The 24,289-nt window shown below is 35.7% G+C and overlaps 1 protein-coding gene across 4 annotated transcripts in view; it reads left to right on the top strand.

Annotated features, from left to right (window-relative positions):
- Nucleotides 1-24,289, top strand: part of ZNF638 (zinc finger protein 638) — a 72,537-nt gene that overhangs the window by 25,844 nt on the left and 22,404 nt on the right. For all 4 annotated transcript variants that reach the window (XM_060168478.1, XM_060168476.1, XM_060168477.1 and 1 more), the window contains 9 exons: nucleotides 7,325-7,383; nucleotides 7,602-7,654; nucleotides 15,658-15,708; nucleotides 17,587-17,658; nucleotides 18,475-18,561; nucleotides 18,838-18,906; nucleotides 19,316-19,356; nucleotides 21,094-21,225; nucleotides 23,121-23,249. In XM_060168478.1, the coding sequence (XP_060024461.1) occupies nucleotides 7,325-7,383; nucleotides 7,602-7,654; nucleotides 15,658-15,708; nucleotides 17,587-17,658; nucleotides 18,475-18,561; nucleotides 18,838-18,906; nucleotides 19,316-19,356; nucleotides 21,094-21,225; nucleotides 23,121-23,249 (693 nt within the window). The remainder of the gene's footprint in view (nucleotides 1-7,324; nucleotides 7,384-7,601; nucleotides 7,655-15,657; nucleotides 15,709-17,586; nucleotides 17,659-18,474; nucleotides 18,562-18,837; nucleotides 18,907-19,315; nucleotides 19,357-21,093; nucleotides 21,226-23,120; nucleotides 23,250-24,289) is intronic.

The following is a 24,289-nucleotide window of genomic DNA, read 5'->3' as shown; positions in this document are numbered from 1 at the left end:
GAGTCTGACCTCTGAAGCCCAAGCCTCAGTACCTAGCCCCCACCCATCCCAGCAGGTGAGCAAGCAGACAAGCGTCTCGGGCTGGGGAGTGCCAGTCGGTATGAGCCTCTGTGCAGGTCTCTCCGCACTTTGCACTCCACACACCTGTTGCTGTGCTTTCCTCTGAAGCCTACCCATCTGAAAGATGTACTTGCCAGCGAGGGGACTTCACAGTGTGTGGAAACCTTTTCTTTCACAGCTCCCTCCCAGAGGCACAGGTCCTGTCCCGATTTCCTTTCTTTCTTTCTTTCCTTTTTTTAAAATTTTTATTTATTTGTTTGTTTGTTTGTTTATTTATTTATGGCTGCATTGGGTCTCTGTTGCTGCGTGCGGGCTTTCTCTAGTAGCAGCGAGCGGGGGCTACTCTTCGTTGCAGTACACGGGCTTCTCATTGCGGTGGCTTCTCTTGTTGCAGAGCATGGGCTCTAGGTGCGCAGGCTTCAGTAGTTGTGGCACACGGGCTTAGTTGCTCCGCAGCATGTGGGATCTTCCCAGACCAGGGCTTGAACCCTTGTCCCCTGCATTGGCAGGCAGATTCTTCCTTTCTTTCTTTTCTATTTTCGTTTGCCCTACCCAGTTACCTGGAGATTTTCTTGCCCTTTTGGAAGTCAGAGGTCTTCTGTCAGTGTTCAGTAGATGTTCTGTGAGAGCTGTTCCACATGTAGATGTTTTTTGGTTTTTGGTTTTTGGGGTTTTTTTGCGGTACGCGGGCCTCTCACTGCTATGGCCTCCCCCACTGCAGAGCACAGGCTCCGGACACACAGGCCCAGCGGCCATGGCTCACGGGCCCAGCCGCTCCGCGGCATGCGGGATCCTCCCGGACCGGGGCACAAACCTGTGTCCCTTGTATCGGCAGGCGGACTCTCAACCACTGCGCCACCAGGGAAGCCCTATAGTAGATGTATTTTTGATGTACCTGTGGGAATTCCACGTCTTAACTCCTCCACCGTTTGATCCCATCTGGTATCTAGTTTTAAGTTGCATTTTCCTGATTGTTATTGAACTTCAACATCTTTTAATATAATTACTAGCTGTCTCTATTACTTGTTGTATATATCTTCTCACATTGTTCTGTTAGGTTGTCTTTTTTGTTTTGTTTTGTTTTTAGGTTATTTGTCTTTTAAAAAAATTTCATCTGAAGATGTTCATTATCCTAGACGCTAACTTTGTGTTATAAATGAGAAGTATTTTCTTTTAGACTATTGCTTGTATGTATACATATATAAAGTTTTAAGTAATTTCAGTGTACTAAAGTTTATTACCTTTTTTCCTCTTAAGGGCTTTTGCTTTCTTTCTTTTATCTTGTTTTAGAAGACCTTTGTACCAGTGCCAAAAAGATATGCTTCCATTATGTTTTAAATCCGTGATTTGTGGTATAATGTGTGAATAGTATCAATATTGTTTCCAAAATGGGTAACCAATTAACTGAACACCATTTATGCCTGATTTGTCTTTCCTCATTGATTTGGAAAGCTGTCTTTATGTGTATAAATTATCCTATACACACAGATCTGTTTCAGTCTGTTTATTTTTTACAAATACTGTATGGTTTCAATTATTATAACAACTGTAACTTTATAATATTTGCTTAGTTTTCTAATAGAATCCTTTTTCTTTGTTCTTTATTTAAATTTATTTTGGTTAATCTTAAACATTTACTCCTCAGTATTTGTTTCAGAATCAGTTTAAGTTCTCTGAACAATCTTATTGAGAGTTTAAATGATACTATATTGAATTTGTATTGATGTCTTTACAATACTAAATCTTTCTGTCAGAAACGTGGTTTATCTCTCCATTTATTTAGGTTTCATCTAGTGTCCCTCAGCAAGTTTTACATGTTTTTTAAATAAATTTATTTATATTTGGCTGCATTGGGTCTTCATCGCTGTGCGCGGGCTTTCTCTAGTTGTGGTGAGCAGTGGCTACTCTTCGTTGTGGTGCACGGGCTTCTCCTTGCAGTGGCTTCTCTTGTTGCAGAGCATGGGCTCTATGTGTGTGGTCTTCAGTAGCTGTGGCACGAGGGCTCAGTAGTTGTGGCTCGTGGGTTCTAGAGGGCAGGCTCAGTAGTTGTGGTGCACAGGCTTAGTTGCTCCACGGCATGTGGGATCTTCCTGGATCGAACCTGTGTCCCCTGCATTGGCAGGTGGGTTCTTAACCACTGCACCACAAGGGAAGTCCCACATTGTTTTCCATGACATTCTTTTGTAGTGTTTCCATAATGTACATTTTGGAGGAAGTGTTAAACTTAACTTTTATTTATATTTATTTATATACATCATAAATATTATTTCAATTGCTATTAGATAAAAGAGTTTTTATTTATTTTTTTCTCTTATGTTTTCTGGTTAGTTACTACCAGAGTAACGCATCGTCCTAGTTTACTAACACCCGCTATATACATGCCCATTCCATTGTCCCATTGTCCTGATTTGAATAATGAATTACGTGGTGACCCTAGTTATTACCAATTTAGAATTTCTTTCATTTTCAATTAACAGAAAACTTCACCATTGTTTTATTAAACAAATCCGAGGTTTATTTATCTCATAACAGGAAATCTGCAGGCAGGCGGTCCATGGCTGGTGCAGCAGCTCCATACTATCTTCAGGAACCCAGCCTTTTTGGTTTTCTCCTCCACTATCGTTAGTGTGTACCTTTCATTCTGGTTTGTAAGATGGTTGCTGTACCTTCTGGTATTGTTTCTGTCTTCCAAGCAGAAAGAAAGGAATAAAAATCAAGAGCAGAATGGATTTTTATCCCCCCCCCAACCCCTCCAGGAAGAGCAAGTTCCCCAGCAACTTTAATCTACATTTGATTTACCAGAACTGTGACACGTGGCCATGTCTAGTTGCAGAGGATAATAAGGGGAATCAAGAATTGAATGCATAATTTAAAAATTTAAACTTTATCCTGTAGACAGTTAAATGTTACTCAAGGTTTTCAGCAGTGCTATGACATAATGAAATGGATGGATTAGAAAGGTTCATCAGGAAGTGATCTGCAGAATGAATTAGTTGGGCAAATGACTCTGAAGGCAAAGAAAGCTTAGCAAATTGATTAAAGGAAAGAAGAGAAAGATCACTGATCCAGTTAGAGTGCTCATCTAGCCAGCCAGACTGTTACTAATAATAGTAACGGTTTGGGGTAGATAGTAACCTTGAGAATAGAAAGGAGAAGTAGCTTATACCAGTGACTCTCAAGCAAGACTGGCTGATCATTAAATTTGGAGAACTGGAGAGATAGTCTTCTTTAATTCTAAAACGTTTAATCTGGGAAAATGGGTGACTAAGGATACATTTAGGGTATTAGAGTGACTTATTGATAAGTTTGGTAAGGCAGCAGTGCAAGTCAGATAGCCCAATCATATTGATTTATTTTTGGCTGCTTTGGGTCTGTTGTTGTGCACGTGCTTTCTCTAGTTGTGGAGAGCAGGGGCTACTCTTAGTCGCAGTGCGTGGATATCTCATTGTGGTGGCTTCTCTTTGTTGCAGAGTACGGGCTCTAGGCATGCAGGCTTCAGTAGTTGTGGCTCGCGGGCTGTAGAGCACAGGCTCGGTAGTTGTGGTGCACAGGCTTACTTGCTCTGCGGCATGTGGGATCTTCCCCGAACAGGGCTCAAACCGGTGTCCCCTGCGGGCGGATTCTTAACCACTGCGCTATCAGGGAAGTCCCCATATTTTACTGTTTTGATTTTCATGGTAATGAATGGGCTAAGTATCAGCGCTAGAAACTAGAAAACATGCCATCTACCTGTCAAAAACGTTGATGTTCTTCAATTAAATATGGTTTGGATGGTGCTGAACTGAAGCCTTAGAATGCTAACTCCTGACTTCTGTGTTGTGACTGACCAGAGGGGATCCCCAACAGAATACTGGTTATGGCTTCTTCAGATTAGAAGTATATGGGACAATCTTCCTGGCCTGTTATCACAGGGGAAGACATTAAGTTTTCCTAATAGAGCAAGCCCAAAATAGGCTTGAAACTCAAACTAGAAAAGAAAGGGCAGCCCTAAAGTTTTCTTGATCCACATCTTAATTTTGGCATGAACAGTCAAAACTACGATGAAACTTTTCTGCCCACGTTTGATATTTCATGTTAGGATAGCCTTGGACTCTGGCTGTGATTCATAGAACATTCTCTTCGTTTTGCTACTTTTTGGAGTCAATAATGAAATGTTAGAGAAAAGGTTAAAATTTTCTACATCCCTGTATTTAAGCCTGAAAGATTAAAATATGGGTCTGCACAACTCTGCCAAACTCAGTAACCTTGTTTTTAATCATAAGCCAGCATAGACCTCAATCCTTAATAATGATTCTTAACCAATCTCCTGAAAGCAAGCATTCTTCTTTTCCAGAGAAATGGACACAAGTTGATACTGAAAATTTTCCTTAAAGGAGCAGGAGCCCTTGATAAAAAAGTAGAATCAGATTTTCCAACAAACAGTACCCTTGTAATTATAAAATAGTGCTGCAGGTCAACCCTTTGCAAAAACAAAACAAACAAGACTTTAAAATTTTTAATTTACTGTTTTCAGCAAGATTCACGGGGACATTACATCTAAAACCTAGAGCAAGCAGCCAGCTTAGATTTAAGAAGACTGAATGGAAACAAAAGCAGTGCTGGGAAGCAGTGAACAGTGGTTTGAGTGTTATGGAAAATCTAATGAATAACAGAGATAAAACTGCAGAGATACAAGCAATTCAGAAGAGAGTTCAGTTTTACTTTAATTCAGAAACTATTTCTTGAACATCTGTTATGTGTCCGGCATTATGGTACATGCAGAAGATGCAGTGATGAACGAGGCAGATGTGCTTCCGTTCTTCTTAGAACTTATTGTCTATTAAGGAAGGTTAAAAAGTCTAAAATGATTAAGAGGAAAGGCATGGTGGATACGTCTAGGAGACCCAATCTGCATATAACTGGAATTTCAGAAAGAGAACATCACTTAAAAACTGGTAAAGATGTTAATTTTCATAGTTATAAAGGTGCAAGCTATAGTGATCCAGGCAGAAACAGTATAAACGTAAAAAGTAGACTAGCCTTAGATAGCCAAGCAACACATTCTCAAGGTTGAGTGGAAAAAAAGATTGATTGTAATGCAGTACATGCATTTCAAGTCAAATCCCAAGTTGTATGTTAGGACCGTATTCTCAGACACGTATGGGCTTGAAGAACGTTTCATCAGTCTATCTTTCCGAGAATATTGCTATCAAAATGAACAACTTAAGAAATGGAGAAGTTATGATATAAAATGATTGGTGATGAGTAATGAAACCATTTAAGTGTAGAGTAAGATCCAAATAGTCGTTCGTATCTTTATAAAATAACATAAATTGTAAAAAAAAAAAAAATTACTTAAAATTAAAAACAATAATAATTTTGGTCTAAAATATGTCATCAGAAATTGGCATGGGGACTTCCCTGGTGGTGCATTGGTTAAGAATCCTCCTGCCAATGCAGGGGACACGGGTTCAAGCCCTGGTCCAGGAAGATCCCACATGCCACGGAGCAACTAAGCCCACGTGCCACAACTACTGAGCCTGCGCTCTAGAGCCCGCAAGCCACAACTACTGAAGCCTGTGCGCCTGGAGCCTGTGCTTCACAACAAAAGAAGTCACACCTGCACACCGCAACAAAGTGTAGCCCCTGCTCGCCACAACTAGAGAAGGACCACGCGCAGCAACAAAGACCCCACGCAGCCTAAAATAAATTTTTTTTTTAAGTGGCATGTAAGCCAAGGTGTAAGGGCTTTTAAATTTATACAGAAGAAATCAGGGGATTCACGTTTCTTTTAACACTGAAGATACCCATTAGTAGAATAAAAGTAGGAGGATGATTATCTTCTAAACCATTGGGGTGAGGAAGATGTTTGGGATAAAATCCCATATAGAACAAAAGGAAATGGCAAGGTTGCCCCAAAAGAACAGAAAACATAAAATAACATGACAACAATTTTTGTTAAGTTCAGATCAGTTTAACACATTTATTGAATGTTCACTAATTGCCAAGCATGATTTTAGGCACCAGTGATAGTGAAGAGGAGAAAGACCACAAGGAAATTAAACATATATATATATATATACTATGTCTATTAACAGCAAGTGCTGTGGAGAAAAGTAACAGAAAAGGGAAATAGAAGTGCTCTTTTTGGGGAATGAGGAGCCGTGCAACTTTCCATAAGGTAGTTATAGAAGCTCTCATTGAATAGGTGATATTTGAACAGACACCTAAAGGAGGTGAAGGAGCAAACTGTTCCTTGGATTGAGGGCATTCCAGAGAGAAGGAACAGCAACTGCAAAAGGCTTCTCAGGTCCATGCCTATGTAGTTTGTTTTGTTTGAGAAGTATAAAGGATGCTTTAGGATTGGAAGTAGAGGATGGGGAGAAGTATGTGGTAGTTTGGGGGTAGAGAGTGCATGGAATGTGTGGTGTAAACGCTTAAGTATTAGCTTTTTCTCTGAGTGTGATGAAAGGTTTTGAGTTTAGGAATGGCAAGATCAATCTGGTTCTATGTTTAAAATGGAGTGAGGGTGGGTGAAAAGGCAAAGACAGAAGCAGAGACCATTATGAGTCTATTACGGTAATTAAAGGAAAAGATTGGACCAGAGTGATAGCAGTTAGACATCGGAAATATTATAGCACTGTTTGTTTTTTGTGTTTTTTTTACACCCCCTCCCCCCCAATAATAAGACTATAATTCCTCATTAAATATGACAGCCAGAATCCCGGCTTCTGTTCACAAAAATGCCGTGTATTTAGCCTATGCTAGGCACCAGACCGCGGACGCTCAGTACTGGCAAAAAAGGAAATGCCCTGCCCTCATGGCACTGCCATTTTTTTTTTTTTACATCTTTATTGGAGTATAATTGCTTTACAATGGTGTGTTAGTTTCTGCTTTATAACAAAGTGAATCAGTTATACATATACATATGTCCCCATATCTCTTCCCTCTTGCATCTCCCACCCTCCCTATCCCACCCCTCCAGGTGGTCACAAAGCTCCGAGCTGATCTCCCTGTATAGCACTATTTGAAATAATGTTTTTGAAAGGTAGTGATAGGAAAATGTAGATAAGTGATAAAAGGCAGGATGTAAAATTACACTGTATGATCACAAATTGAAGAATTTCTATCTATAAATAGAAAACGGTGATTAACATTTATACTTTAGGGTAGGAATATTTTAGATTTATGTACATGTGTGTTTCTTATGCTTTTGTGTATTTTCTAAATGGTTTTTTATAATTGGGGAAGAAACTAAATTTTTCAAAATATTTTTCTTTCATAGAACAAAGAGGTGAAGAAAAAGATATCAGATTCAAAGAAAACATCTGCATCTACTTTAAAGTAAGTAATTCCATCATCTCCTATGTGAGAATGACTATGCATATGAATTAAAATTTTTAAATTTTACAATGACATTTTTAATGTATTTTATCATCCTGACTCCAGTTTAAATGGGGCATCATTCAAACTGAATTATTTTAAACTTTTTTCGATTTAAGCTTTGCATCTTTAGAAGTTAGAATTTTATTCTTTGCTAAATTTTTTTCTCCTTTTAATAGAAAAGATACAGATGCTTCCAAGGCTGTTGAAACTGTGACTTCAGCTTCTGCTAGTAAGTTGTTACTTTCAGTACTCCTCCAAATGAGTATGTTTTGTCAGATGACTAGAAACTTCTTGTAAGATGATGCTAGGAAAACATTATTCATTGTGCTTTAGGAGAAGGGGGACCCACACTGGCTCCTGTATTAAGCTAATGGTTAATGTTAAGTGTTTAATTATGAAATCTCTTCTGGAATAAATATAAGGACTCAATGAGATAATGTATGCAAAGTACCTATCATAGTTCCATAGTTAATAGCTATTTAGGTTAATTTTGCAGTGTCTGTCTCCATTCCCTCCCAGTAAACTGGTAAGACAAAACATAAAGGTATGTTGAGATTGCTTGTGTGGTCCCCTTTGATTTTGAAAGTCTGCTAAGAACCAAAAAGTAAACAAAAAAGACTAAACAGAAATAGATGATATTACACTCATGTGTTATTTCTTTACACACAGGCAAATACTTCAGGTCTTTATTATGAATCTAGCTAAATGAATTTTGCATACAATTTTAAACCCAGTTTATTTATTTTTTTCTCAGTCCATTTAGGATTGGAAATGTCGAGAGAAAAAAGTTATTGCCAAAACATACACTCTTGAATCTAGTAAACAGTGTGATAGTGAAGGACAAGACATAAACAATATATTAGGAAACTTAAATTGTGTTTTGTATGTTATCTTTTTGAAAGGTAGGTAGTTTATGGATTTATATTCAGAATAGATAAAAGAGTTTTTGGTATTAGAACTAATATTCAAGTGACTGGAAAATTGGATTGTGTAGAATATCTCAATTTTCCATAATGTTTAGTTGGATAGTGTCCTAAAGTTATTGGAAGTTAGTGGAGGTGACTATGAGTGGCTTCTGGAAGGCAATAAATTTTTACTAAAGTTTTAAATGTGAACGTGTAAACGGATAATATTTAGAGGCAGAAGATTACTTCAGTTAGGCAGATGACGTAAAAAAGGTAACAGAAAGGCCTTGAAGATTAGTGCTGGGGTGTTTTTTAATTTGACCCCATTAACAGCATTTCTCAAAATGTGTTGCGTGAAAGACTTATTCATAGAACATGTTTTGGATCAGGTGAAGGTTAGGATATGTATTATACCTTTTTTTTTCCTTTAAAAAATAATCCACAAACCCATTCACTTTATGAAATCCTGCAGGAAAGAAACCTATTTAACTTTGTTTAACCCACTGTTTCCAAAGCTTGGATAAGTGCACCCCATTTTTTCTGTGTAAGACCTAGTAATAATTGGTACAAACTCTGGGAAATTTCCTTAGAGAATAAAGAACCACTAGTTGTTTAGGATTCTCATGTAGATTGGATACATGGAGTGATTGAAAAATCCTATTGAGAAAACATTTGGGATTCACTTTCAGGTAATTAGGACCTGATATTAAAAGGTTAATTAAAATGATCTGGGATGCTAAAATCTGAATTTTTATTATACAGAATTTTTTAGTGGATAATATATAAAAATTAAAAAAATAATTTAAAAATTTCAAGGTTTCAGGCCGGATGGAGTTTTCTATACGAATGTGGTAATGTTGATTATAATAAAATTTAACTGCGGTGATTTCTTTGAACTGGGGGAGAACATTGCTAAATATCAGGTATCAAGGAATATCTATGGGAGATATCATATAGTCAATCACATGGCATTGAAAGTGGGATACTTAGGAAAATTTTTTGTTAAGTTTAAGGTTTGAATTTTGGGAATGGCCCTAACATAATAAAAGTAATGCGTAGGGGGAGAAGTGCTTCAAGTTAAGTACTTCCTCCCTTCTAATATAAATGTAGAAAGAAAGAGAGGAGCCCAAGGCTGAGAAAGTGTCAGGTGAGAAAGATAAGATAGCTTTTTGAGATCAGCAATGTCAGATTGAAGAGGGATAGGAAGTCAGGGTAGTTTTAAGGAGAACTTTGGGGGCTTCCCTGGGGGCTTCCCTGGTGGTGCAGTGGTTGGGGATCCGCTTGCCAGTGCGGGGGACACGGGTTCGAGCCCTGGTGCAGGAGGATCCCACATGCCACGGAGCAGCTAGGCCCGTGCGCCACGGCTGCTGAGCCTGCACTCTGGGGCCCGCGAGCCACAGCTGCTGAAGCCCGTGTGCCGTGGCAGCTGAGGCCCGTGTGCCTGGAGCCTGTGCTCTGCAGCGGGAGAGGCCACCGCGGTAAGGGGCCTGTGCCCCGCAGCGGGGAGTGGCCCCCGCTCATTGCAACTAGAGAGGGCCCGCGTGCACCAGCGAAGACCCAATGCAGCCAAAAATTAAATAAATGAATAAATAAATAAATTTACTTTTAAAAAACAAAGAGAACTTTGGTTATAAGCACAAATCTAAAAGGATGTAGGAAAGTACAGGGAGGGAGCAAAAGCCTAATTTTATCAGAAAGGGAAACTTTAGAACTTTTACCCAGTGCTAATTACTTACTTAGCACTCGGCTATATGCCCATAATTAGATGCGTTTTATAAAGTGGTTAGGATACATCAGAGAGTTATTTCTAAGTAGTTTATAGTTTAACTTGTGCCAGAAGACAGAAAACAAGGGAAAGAAACTTGCCATGGTTACACTATTTATAGTAGGCAATTTGTTATTTCACTTAATATTTCAGACCACCGTATGAGTATAGTTCATACTGTTCTCCTTTGATAGATGAGGAAACAGATTCAGAGAGGTTAAATGACTTACTCAAGGTCACATGGAAGAGTTAGTATTCAAACCCAAAACTGTATGCTTCCCAGGCTTTTCACCTATACTAAAGTACCTCTCTGAGAATGAAAACTTGTTCTATATCTCCTTTGATTGCTCTTCTTTTATCTTACCTTCATTGTTTCCCTAAATGTCTGTTCCTCTTCTCATGTCCTACTTCTCTTGCTGGTTGATTTCTTTCCTTTCCATATCTTTAAGGACCAGTGACATCTCCCATACATACATAAACCTCTTCTGCCCCCTCAAGTTTATGCCTCATTTTCTTATATTATCTAACAACACCACTAGTTATCCAGTGTAGGAATCTATTAGTAATCCTTTACCCTGTCTTGTCTTCTTTTTTGTCCCATCCAGTTCAAACTTAAATAACATCCTTCCTCTTCTCATCCAATAGGTGGCTGATTCAAATTAGTTCTCTCTTGAATATACCTCGAATTATCTCACATCACAGCTGTAAATGTTTTAGTTTAGACTTTACTAAACTAAAACACAGCTGTAAATGTTTTAGTTTAGACTCACATTTGAATTTTTGAAGGTAGCCTCCCGACTGGCGATTTTTATTCTACTCTGCTCCGCTCGGGTATTAACACTCTTGCCCTGAGGTCACTTTAAAGCAGATCTGATCATTCCACTCCTAGTGACCCACAGGGGAAAACCCAAATTCTTCATAACGACCCCTTCCCCTTTGGCCCAGATGACTTTTCAATCTCTTGTCACGCAACTGTATATTATGTTTAAGCTACTCAGAATGGTTTATTTTCCAGCTGTGCTATTTCATTTCTCGGGTCTTTATGCTATCCATTTGTGTGGAATCATTGTCTAAATTCCAGTTAACTTCACTTAGTAAGCGCTTATGAAGTAGCTATTTAGTAGGTGCCAGGCCTCGTGCAAGGTATTGAAAATACAAAGTCAATTAAGACTCCTTTTGGAGGGTCGAGGTGGGGCAAATTCTAATTTATCTTTCAAGGCCCATCTCAGATGAAGCTTCTTTGTGATACCTTCCCTGACTCCTAGGCAGTTAAATGCTCCCAACTCCCTTCTAGAAATACTGTATTGTGTACGTTAAATTACTTGGTATTAATAGGTTGTTAATAAGTCTGTCTCTTTCACTTGGCTGGGTAAGGGAATATTTGTAGTTTTATTTTTCTGTACCCTAATATCTAATGTGGTGTAAGGGTTAATGAATAAATATTTGCTGGAGGAAGAGTATAGGGATACTCAAATCACATTTGTATTAGTGTCATAACTGAACCCATGGAAGGCAACTAGAGATTATCATACTAAGTGAAGTAAGTCAGAAAGAGAAAAATACCATATGATATCATTTATGTGGAGTCAAAAATATGACACAAATGAACCTATTTATTAAACAGAATCACGACATAGAGAATATGTGGTTGCCAAGGGGGAGGGGGGCAGGAGAGGGATGGATTGGGAGTTTGGGATTAGCAGATGCAAACTGGTATACATAGAACGGATAAACAACAAGGTCCTACTGTATGGCACAGGAAACTGTATTCAGTATCCTGTGATAAACCATAATGGAAAAGAATATGAAAAAGAATGTATATATTTGTATAACTGAGTCACTTTGCTCTATAGCGGTAATTAACACAACATTGTAAATCAGCTATACTTCAATAAAAAAAATAACTGAACCCTTGGAAAAACACATAGTGAACCAAAATTTTCTGATTTGTCATTCTTGAATTAATGAATTTTTTCTTCTCTAAGATTTTATTGGTTTCCTTTTTCTTTTTTGCGATACGTGGGCCTCTCACTGTTGTGGCCTTTCCCGTTGCAGAGCACAGGCTCTGGACGCGCAGGCTCAGCGGCCATGGCTCACGGGCCCAGCCGCTCCGTGGTATGTGGGATCTTCCCGGACCGGGACACGAACCCGTGTCCCCTGCATCGGCAGGCGGACTCTTTTTTTTTTTTTAAGTGCATGCCTCTTTATCTTTTCAATTCCCAGATGAAAATGACTTTTTTTGTTTAAGTCAGTTATTTCCCCAGTAAAAGCACTCTGCCCAAATAGTTCCCACATGTGAGTTCCAGCAAACCTTAAAGGAAGTAATAACTCTAGTTATGATTTCAACTATTCCATAGCATGCAGAGGAAAGGAAAACATTCTTTAAAAGGGAGTATGGAGGGGGAGGGGAAACAGGAAGGAAAAAACAGGCTAATACCAACATCGAATGCTGACAAAGACACTGCACACTTAGCACAATGGCTAAAATAAGAAAATAGTAATACCAAATGCTATTGAAGATGTGGAGAAACTTGAACATTGCTGGTGGGAATGTAAAATAGTATGGCCATTCTCGAAAAAAGTATTGTAGTTTTTTAGCAAAACTAAACATGTGCTCACCATAAGACCCAGCAGTTACACTCTTGGGCATTTATTTCAGGCAAGTGAATTACATTTCACACAAAACCTGTTCACACAAAACCAGTACACAAATATTTATAGCCTCTATTAATAGCCAAAAGCCGGGAGCAACCCTAATGTCCTTCAGTAGGTGAATGGCTGACTAAATAAACCGTGTTATGTCTGTAGCATGGAATACCTACCACTTAGCAATTAAAAGGAATGAATTATTGATACATGCAACAACTTGGATGGATTACAGAGCAATTGTGCTGATTTTTAAAACTCAATCTAAAAAAATTATGTATTGTAAGCTTCTATTTACATAACATTCCTGAAATTATAAAATTAAAGAGATAGAGAACAGATTAGTGGTTGTTAGGGATTCTAGGGGAGGGAGGAGATGGCTCTTTCTATAATGGGTAGTAGGAAAGATACTTGTGGTGGAACTCCTCTTTGTTTTGACTGATGATCACCATAATCTACACGTATATGATAGAATTTCATAGAACTAAATATACATTACGCGCATGCAATCTGGGGAAATTGGAATGTTTGTAAATTACATCAATGTCAGTTTCCTGTTTATGATATAATACTTAGTTATGCAAAATATTACCATTAGAGGAAAGTCCGTGAAGGGTATATGGGATCTCTCCCTATTATTTCTTACAACTCCATGTGAATATACAGTAATCTCAAAATTAAAAGTTAGAGAAATGTTTTAAAATGCTGATAAAGCTATCATACTAAATTGGAATTATAGAACAGTTTCACTTCTGAATATTTGATGTAAAGTTTTTAAGTAAAATTTTAGTGTCTGGAAGTATATTAAATGAATAACATAGTATGCCCAAGAGGGGGACGAGGGTCATGTCAGAAGTATAAAGATGGTTCAAAATTAGGAAATCTGTCAATTCCATTTACTATATTAAATAGAGGGAGATAAATGCTGAGAAACTCTTAAAGTAGGTGACTACTTCCTTAATATGATAGTGTGTTTGTGTGTACATACTTTATTTATTTATATGCATAACAAATACACATATATCAAGTCAAAAGCCAGCATATGCTTAAGAGTTAAACAGTAGAAGCATTCCCATTAAAGTTGGGACCAAAACAAGGGATACTCAACATCACTTCTATGAGTTAAAATAAATATTGTTTTAAAACTAATAGCCATTAGCTGGTGCACTACAAGTCAAGAGGCATAAAAATTGGAACGTATGATAAAACATTATTGTTTGCAAATATATACGTATGATGGAAAACCCAATAGAATCTATTGAAATGCTATTAAATAATTAGCCATCTTAATTCTCTAAATTACTATAAAGTTTTAATTGCTTTATTACATAAAAAAGAACCATTCATACTAATATACTAATAAAATATTAATATACTAATAAAATATTCCATTTATAATAAAAAAGGTAGAAGCTATGAAAACTTTTAAATACTAAGAGGCATAAAATAAGACTTAAATGAGAAAACAGCTCATTTTTGGATAGAAAGCCTTTCACCATTATAATATGCCTTTTTTTCTTATATTAAAAGGTAAATATTAGGAACCTAATACCAGTAAAGATTTTTTGAATTTATATAAGCTGATAATAAAGTTTATACATAGAATAGACAAGAAAATTCTGCAAAGGAAGAGTAATTAGGACAGAACAGCACTAACAGATATTAAAATATATTACAAAGTTAAAAGATTCATATAGTTTCATATAATTGCATAAATAGACAAAAGATCAGTAGGACAGAATAGATTCCATGAATACTCCCCCAAGCATATGGAATATCAGTAAATCATTATGGTAATATTTCAGATAAGCAGGGAAAAGATGAATTATTCATTAAATTGACTAACCTCTTTGTAAAGTATATAGTTTATAGTATCAAAATAAATTACAAGGGACTTCCCTGGTGGCGCGGTGGTTAAGAATCTGCCTGCCACTGCAGGGGACACGAGTTCGAGCCCTGCTCCGGGAAGATCCCACATTGCAGTGGAGCAGCTAAGCCCGTGCGCCACAACTGCTGAGCCTGCGCTCTGCAGCCCGCATGCCACAACTACTGAAGCCCACACGCTTAGAGCCTGTGCTCCGCAACAAGAGAAGCCACCGTAATGAGAAGCCTACGCACCTCAACGAAGAGCAGCCCCCGCTCGCGACGACTAGAGAAAGCCTGCGCACAGCAACGAAGACCCAGCGCAGCCAAATAAATAAACAAATAAATTACAGCTGGATCAGAGATTTAACATGATACATAGACAGTAGTTAAAAGTATTGAAAGAAAATGTGGAGGGTTTTTTGGTTTGTTTTTAATTTCAGAATGAGAAAGTCCTCCCCTATCAGGAAGACATTGATTACACGAAAATATTTTTGTATAAGTATTTCTCATAACTATTTAAAAGGTTGTTACCTATATGATACAAATTAATTTTAATGTATAAAGAACTCTAATAAGAAAATCCTCAAAACCCAAAAGATAAATTGGCAGATATTAAGAATAGACAGATCACAAAGAAATAGAGATAAATTTACACATATGAAAATTGACACAGCTTTACTTAAAATTTAAGAAACAAAGATTAAATCATACTAGTTTCTAGCTCAGATTGGAGTGATTAATAACTTCTTTTACATACTGTGTTTGTGTGGAAATGGGAAGCCCCACTCTTGTATACTATTGATGAATATTAATTGGTACAACCTTTCTGGAGGACAGTTTCATGTTTGTTAAAATTTAAATCTATCCCTTTGTCTCAGCAAGTCCATGGCTAAGAATTTGCCTATAGTTATAGTTCCATGGGCATACAAAGATGAGTGTAAGGATGTTTCTTGCAGTGTTTTTACCAAAATTATGCTAAGTTAGCTCTTTCCTAAATCTAAGTGATGTTTTTTGTAATGTGATACTGATATATTTTTCTTGTTATTTTAGCCAAACCTGGACAAACCAAGACATCTGCAGCCAAAGTAAATAAATCTTCAGGTATGTTTTCTATATTAGGATCCTAAACATGTTAACTTTAAATTATTTAAGCAGTCTTTATCAGTAGTTTTGGATCTCATGTGACACAGTGTGTGCTGAGTATATACCAATCTGTGAAATTTATAGTCATCTAGAAGTTTTGAGAAAGCAAGTTTAGTAGATAATGCTCTTTCCTTGCAGTGATTATCAAAATAAAATAATTTAACTGGCAAACTGTTTCTCATGATGAATATTGGCGATATTTCCGTCTTTCTCTTTTATTGAGGTCTTCTCTGTTTACTTTCTTTTATAAACAAACTTACAGCAAATTATGTTCTCTTTGCATTTTTATGGGCTATAGTGGATTTTAAAGTAATTATTAATTTTTTTCTCCTTCCTCTAGCATTATCCCCATTTCTGTTTTTCCTCCCATTTCTGCGAAATGCCGGTTAATTCAGAGTCATCTTTTTAAGAGGATAGAGATCAATGTATTACATTGTCTTTATAATGGTAGGAAGGAAAGGAGGCGGTCTTGAACCACTGTTGGTGGCAGATCCATAATTATCATATAGTAGTTTCTTAGAAGCAGTAATCTGAGGGAGTCAGGTGTGGCTAGAAAACATGTTTTGAAGATGCACTTATTTAGCAAACAGTTTGATATTACTTTAATAGTAAGTTTATAGGAGTCATTGGTGGAAATCTGGGGGAGTGGGTGCTAAAACCAGTAGCTTCCCCCTTGAGTGTTGGAAATTAATTCTAGATATTTTTTCCTTAAGTTCTGGTACCCAACTAGAAGTAGTAAAGTGAATCGACTTGTGGTAGTAACACAGGATAGTGAAAGAAACACCTTAAGAGCTCATGGGGCTAAGGTTACTGCAGTGTGACAAAACTTGGGAATTGCTAAGAAATGACTGGTTGAGTGACAATCTATAAAGATTGGTATTTCTCTTTATGAGCAGTAATTAAGGTCTGTCTTTGGATATAAAGTGTGGATTTGTAAACTATTCTGATTAAATTTTGCAGATGTCGGTAATTCTTTTTGTTTAATAACCTCAAAAGCATGGTCATATTCTCACAGAAGGTCCTGTTAGGTAGTTAAGGCAGTTACCACCCTGGTTTATAAATGGGGAAACGTGCACAGAAATCAGTAAATTCCCCCAGCCTTCACACCTTGACTTGGAATTCAACTTGAATTCACTGACTTGTGATCCTGGGCTTTTTCCTTATACTACCTTGCTCATTGGGCATCCTAATTTTCAGAGCTAAACCTCCTGTTGCTCTCTGAATGCAGAGGTTTTTGACTCTGGTAATCTTTTTAGTGACACTTAGATGATCACAGTCTTTATAAACAGCATCATTTTGGAATATAAGCAACAGTAATATACATATGTAGAAAGAAGGCTCAGACAGTTTAAATAATCCTGTTCAGATAGGGCCCATTAGGAATGAGTCAAAATAGTCTTTATGTGGCCTGACAATGATGTAGGTATTCTTAAGTGCTTTTTAATCAACTGGGAGCCAAGGAAGCATGAGCTGGGAGGTCCTCAATATAACTGCTTTTGGAGCCATTAAAGGCATCATGGGATTGTGTTTATATCCTTGAGGTTAGTAATTTTGCTTCTAATTACTAAGTTGATACACACATTTAGAGATCTGTGTAACTTGCCTGAACGCTGTTTTTAAGTACCCCAAAGGAGAGGTGAATTCTTATTTCAATGATATTTTTCTTCCTAAAGAAATTATCATTTCTAATTCAGCAAATGACCTGTGTCCCTAAAGATGATAGCATTTTGTTTTGAATAAAATATAGTTTGTTGCTCTTATATTCTTTGTGAGGTTCTTTGGGAATTGTTGATACTAGTTAAATAAATCAGTTTTGACTAAGCTTTTGTGATTTAGGGAAATCAGCGGGTTCTGTAAAATCTGTGGTAACAGTAGCTGCTAAAGGTAATAAAGCTTCAATCAAAACAGGTAAGACTGTTGGAAAAGAGAGGTTATATTAAGTTTATTCTTAATTCTGCGTTAAAGAATGTAATAAATATGATAGCAAAAGCAAGTTTTAATTTGTAGTATGTAATAACATCTTGAAAAGTTTAGTAAATATCTAAATATCAAAGATATTTTCTTTGATATTTAGAACCTGACACACATATGACTTGTGTTTTTTGATGCTTTGGTCTTTGACAGTATCTGCCATTGCGGTTACATTTTCGTTTACGAAACATTTCTGACAGCCATATAATCATAGGTTGCTCTGCCACTTTCCCCCCGTTTAATCTTTTTTTTACTCATTTTTTTAGAGCTGTCACTTCATATTATCTTCCCCAGCTTGTAAAATTCCTCTGATACTTGTTACTTTAAAGATTTTCTTTCCATGTTACAAGGATGTATCCTCAATAAAGAAATGGAACACTAAATTGTAACATGTTGAAAATAACATGATCCGTTTATTAATATATTTTTCCAATTGACTAATGTAATTTTAAAGAATCTTTGTGGAAGTTATAAAATAATGATTTTTATGTGTGTGATTATGGTGTACTTTTGCCACATGAGGATTTCATAATTTGTGAATCATTAATAGCCCTCAACAAAAGTTGTATCTCAGTTTAAATTTGCTTTTAATCTTATGGGTAAACAGATACTGAAAATAAATGGAAATAAATATGTGGAAAAGAGCTGCTTTTATAATGAAGTTGAACTACTTATTTACTAATATATTAGTATGAAACATGCTAAATGACTGAATAGACCCTTAGAATAATGGTTCAACTCTACTTTTAAAAGCAAAATCTAGTGGAAAGAAGTCTCTAGAAGTCAAAAAGGCTGGAATTGTCAAATACAAAGACGCCAGTAAACCTGTGATTGTACCAGGTAAGCTTGAAATGCTGTCATGCAGTGCTTTCTTTTCATTAAATCCTATTGGTATACACTCTAGGTATATTTTGAAATAAAATTTTTTGCTTAAAAATCTTCAAAAGGATTATTTGGTGTTTCAAAGGAGAACTTGTATTAGCTTTGTCTTAAATCAGGTCAGCCCAAGGAGACTTGAAGTAACAAAATAAACTAGCTTAAGTTCCTCTTTAGATTCATTAGTTTAATTATATTAGTGTATTTTTCTAGACTATTAAAGCAGACTATTTCATGCAGAAAACTCTGAAATAAAGACGAGTGTGGAAGTCAAAGCCACTGAAAATGGTGCTAAAGAAACTATTTCAGGTAGGTTAATAGAAATTTTATTTTGTTCTTTTATGTTTAAAGATAGAAAATTAAATTTTAGGAAAATAATTTTGTGTCATATATATATATATGTGTGTGTGTATATATATATATACACATATATATTTCAATACCAGAGTCATACCTAAGTGAAATTAGGAGTATTATGATTCACATCTTCACCTTGTCTCTTGATTAGTCTGAAATTGTGCTCTCAGAAAGAATAAAGCTGAATGTATTATTGAAAAGCCAGTGTTACTTATGTAGCTATGTCCTACTTAAATTCTCTAGTCTTTTGCCCACTGTATACATTTTCAAGTAGCTACTATTTAATCCATTGTGGAATAAAGTGGGATCTTGATAAATAAAGTATATCTGCATGAATTCTTATTTTATTTTGTATCTTAAGAAGCTGCTTTGGAGGCCACAGAAAATGAACCAGTTAACAAGGTCAGCTTTTATATTTTACTTATTTTTATAAAGCTTAAGAAATTTTGACACAATGTATTTTTCTTACTATAAACCTAGGTAAAAAATACACAGATTTGGTATGGTGAAAAATCCTGGTCATTGGAGACTTCTAAAATATGGATTGAGTTAAAAAAAATCTTGAGTGACAAAAATTTAGGTGCAGATTATCAAAAAATGTACATGTTATTGAGGATTACTTTTCACTGAGAAGAAAATGTTAGGCCAGTTGGGTTTTTGAATAGATAACAGGTTGTCAAATTAGAACCAATGGAATTTTGTGAAATTTCTTTTTCCTTAGAAGCGAATTGGAGATATGTTAGTATTTAGAATACCATTTATTTTTTGTGTTTTTAGAGGAGCAAGTGGAGTTTGCAGTTCTATTTGAAGGGCATAAAGTTCACTTTATTGTTTTCATGTGCTTATATCTGTTATTATGAATATATTAAGATTTCATTAATTTAGACTTTACTGGTTAAGATCTTGAGATCCTTCAGGTGCTCAGGGTAAGTTTATTTTAGACTGGTTGCTCCATTCTTCAAGTAGTAACTAAGTAAGTAGTATGTGTTAACTTACTGTTTTGTTTTAAGAAGAATATTGTAAAACACCAGTAGAGTATCTTAGATTTACTTACTGCACTTTAGAAAGAATCTTTTTTTTATACATATATAAACTTATTCATCTTATTTATTATTTTATTTTTGGCTACGTTGGGTCTTCGTTGTTGCATGCGGGCTTTCTCTAGCTGTGGCGAGCGGGGGCTACTCTTTGTTGCAATGCACAGGCTTCTCATTGCGGTGGCTTCTCTTGTTGCAGAGCTACGGGCTCTAGGCACACAGGCTTCAGTAGTTGTGGCACACAACCTCAGTAGTTGTGGCGCACAGGCTTAGTAGTTGTGGCACACGGGCTTAGTTGCTCTGCGGCACGTGGGATCTTCCTGGACCAGGGCTCGAACCCGTGTACCCTGCATTGGCAGGCCGATTCTTAACCATTGTGCCACCAGTGAAGCCCAGGAATCATTTTTGAACACAATTTACTTGCTAGTTAAAAATCATTCTCAACTAGCTTATGAAAATTATAATTTCCCACCTTCCCCCACCAAAAGAAAAGTCGCAAGTTGCCACATTTATGCCTTTGGGGATTTCGCCAACATCCACTAAAGGAAAAGTTGGCATTTATGAGAGTGATCTTGAAGAATAAAATAGATCTGAGAGAAGAGAAGGCAGAAGTGAAAGTATTTACTTTGTAGTGGGGATTGGGTTATGGGGTAAGGATCCTAAGAGACTAGGTAAGCTTTTTTATATTGCCAACAAGGGATTATTTTACTCAGTAAGATAAAAGAATATGGACCAATTTGGAGCATGGGGATCTTAGCATCACAAGGCACAGGAATGGCAACAGTACATGAAAGGAAGGAGCTGTAGTCAGAGACAGGCAAACCTGTGTTTTTAAATTTATTTTTAAGCAGTGGTTGCAGAAGAGAACTGAAGACCTTGACTAGATGACAGATGGTATGACTGAATTATTCTGTGTACTTGAAGAGTGGAAAAGTGCATTTTGTTTTGTTTTTAATTTGTGGTTTAGACCAGCCTTCTGAATTAATCAGATTTAGTATTAAATATAATTTAAATACTAACATAACATATGATCTGCAGTGTAAATTTAAGTAAATATAACAGCAGTTAAGTTTTAATGTCAATTCTTAAATTGGTTTTGAAGGAAACAGAAGAAATGTGTGTGGTACTTATTTCTGATTTGCCTAATAAAGGATATTCTATTGAAGAAGTTTACAACCTAGTAAAACCATTTGGTGGTTTAAAGGATATTTTGATTTTATCATCTCATAAAAAGGTAAGAGTTGAAAATAGTTGTGAATTCATGTTGTCCGCAAGCACATTTTGAAAAACATTAACTTTACAAAACTAGGACGAAAGGGTTTAAGAGCAGCACCTCAGAATAAGCTGTCTCAAGTTAAGGCATTTTTAAAATATAAAACACAGATAATCCTTTATTTTAAAAATACATTATTCTAATCAGATGTAGTTTTACGTTGGGAAGGATGGATTTCCCCATTGAAGTTTTGCTCAAACGTTTAGTTTAACAGAAAATACTTTACGTCTGTAATATGTTAATACAAAGTTTTTTAAACAACTTATAAAATTTTGTTGAGCACTCTTTACTAATATTTCTGTTTGTTTTTTTTACCCGTTATACTCAAATGGGAAATAACCATTTTCAGACTCAGACTAGTGAAGTCATCAGTATTTAGAACAACCTAGATTTATCTGTATGTCTTCAGTTTTCTATAATGAGTATATATTGCTTTTGTAATTTAAAAACAAAACAAAATATTGTTAATAATGAACAACTTTTGGAAGGTATTTTATAGGAGGTGAATTTCAGGGAAGTTTAAATAATGGAAACAACACCGTTAGAGTGGTGAGGAGTAGTGTTCTTACTATAGGAAGGAGTGGAGTTAATGATCACTAGAGATTTTTGAGAGTCAAGCAAGTGTGCTTAAGAAAACAAAGTAGGAGGGGAGAGTAAGTGTAAGTAGTCATATGCAGTTTTACCTTATGTTAAAAGTAGATTATTTGAATGGTTGCACAACTCTATAAATGTATTAAAACCCATTAAATTGTACACTTAAACAGGTGAATTTTATGATATGTAAACTGTATTTCAATAAAGCTGTTTTCTAAAAAGCACATTATTTGTAATGTTTAGAGATGGACAAGAATAAGAATACATTTTTTAATGTAAGAATTTTATGTGATGATACATTAAAATAGGGGGAAATTGTGGGAACCTGGGAGTGAATAATTCAAATTCATACTTTGCATCATATACCAAAGTGGATGTGTATGTAGATAAATATAGAGTCCAAATACAGAAAATCTAGATTATTTGTGCCCAGTTTTGATTAGAGTTGAGTAGAATTATTTGGAGATTTAATTTAATTATTTGGAGATTTAATATTTTTCTAGATGTTATATGGAAAAATATCAGATTCAGTCATATAAACATTTTAAACATTTGTGAAACTAAAATTAACATAAAGCAAAATGGAAATTAAAAATTTAAAATATTTATGTAAAATGAGAAACACGGTTCGTATAAACATGCTATAAAATATTAAAAGTTTAATAAATAAATTGGCAAATGACATAAAGAGAATTTATTTTTAAAAATTACAACTATAAATAAAAATATGGACTATTTCCACCTCATTAACTATCAGACATATGGAAGAATGTTCAATCTCTTTACTTACCCAGGTATGAAAATTAAAACCAAAACGTATGGAGTTACAATTTGACACTTATGAAAACAACAAAATAAAAAATAACTTGGTAACAATTACATGTTTCTTTGATTCTTTCATTCCTCATATTTCTCATATTTTGTCAATCATTAAATTTATTTACTCAGTAAATGTTCATTAAATGTTTGCTACATGCTAGATACTGCTCTAGGTACAAAGGGTATAGTGATGAATAAGATAAATAAAATTTCCCTAGTGTCATTTACTACAATGTCCCTTCTTATTTCTCTTTAGTATTGCCTTATGAGTTCAGTCATTCATTATTTCTTGGTTATGGTCGTAATGTTCTAAGGAATGCTTTTTTTATCTTAAAAACATTTACTAAGTTATTCAATTCATTTGACTCTTTAAGTATTAAATTTTTTTAAGAAAAAGTAACTTAAGATTTATTTTTTCATTCTTATAATTTGTATTTTAAAAGGCATTTATAGAAATAAACAGAAAATCTGCAGATTCTATGGTAAAATTTTATACCTGCTTCCCAATATCACTGGATGGGAATCAACTCTCAATAAGTATGGCTCCTGACAACATGAATTTAAAAGACGAGGTAAATAATGGACTTACCATCTTATTCACTAGAATATTATTAAATTTTTAAAACAGATTTATTATAGTCCATTATGTTTTCTAGTTTTCTTCTTTGGGTCACATATTTTCTCTCAAACACTGAGAAAGCATCTTCCTATATTTCTCCATAGTTGCCCATCTCATTGTTTGAGAGTTACCTCCATATTGAGGGAATCCAATCCCTCATGTATGTTGGAATGGAAAAAAAAAGTTGAAAACGGTAGTCTGTAAAGAACCCTATTCTTATCTCACTGCCATTATCTGTCATCCAAATTGGAATTCCAGAGGTTACCTTTATAATTTTTTCCTCTCATTTCTCATAACCAGCTGGTCACTAGGTCTGGTCTGTTTTAACTCCTGAATATTTCTGGAATTTGTTCCCTCTTCATCCCATTCACCATTGCCTCACCTCTTTAAAATGCCAGCTAAAATAGTTATTCTTTATATCCTCTACCTTCAGTTTTATCTCCCTCAAAACCTTTTTCTCAAAGTCATGAGACTGGCATACAATTCAAACCTCTTCAAATTAAACTGATTTAGAAACCCTTCATTGTTTCTGTGTGGCCTACAAACATTTACTGCTAAGAGGCATGAAACAGAGATGCTAGAATCTCTAGAGGAAGGTGGAAATGCATGTATTTTTTAAAATTAATACTTATTGGAGTATAGTTGCTTAACAATATTGTGTTAGTTTCTGCTGTACTGCAAAGTGAATTAGTTATACATATACATATATCCACTCTTTTTTAGATTTCCTTCCCACTTAGGTCACCACAAAGCATTGAGTAGAGTTCACTGTGATATACAGTAGGTTCTCATTAGTTATCTGTTTTATACATAGTAGTGTATATATGTCAATCCCAGTCTCCCAGTTCGTCCCACCCCACGACCTCTGCTTGGTAACTATGTTTGTTCTCTACATCTGTGACTCTGTTTCTGCTTTGCAAATAAGTTCATCTGTACAATTTCTCTAGATTCCACATATAAGTGATATTATACGATATTTGTTTTTCTCTTTTT

This window comes from Lagenorhynchus albirostris, chromosome 13, assembly GCF_949774975.1.
Source record: "Lagenorhynchus albirostris chromosome 13, mLagAlb1.1, whole genome shotgun sequence".
In the NCBI taxonomy this organism is placed as follows: Eukaryota; Metazoa; Chordata; class Mammalia; order Artiodactyla; family Delphinidae; genus Lagenorhynchus; species Lagenorhynchus albirostris.
The sequence above is the reverse complement of the archived record's forward strand: the minus strand, read 5'-3'. Positions and strand labels throughout refer to the sequence as shown.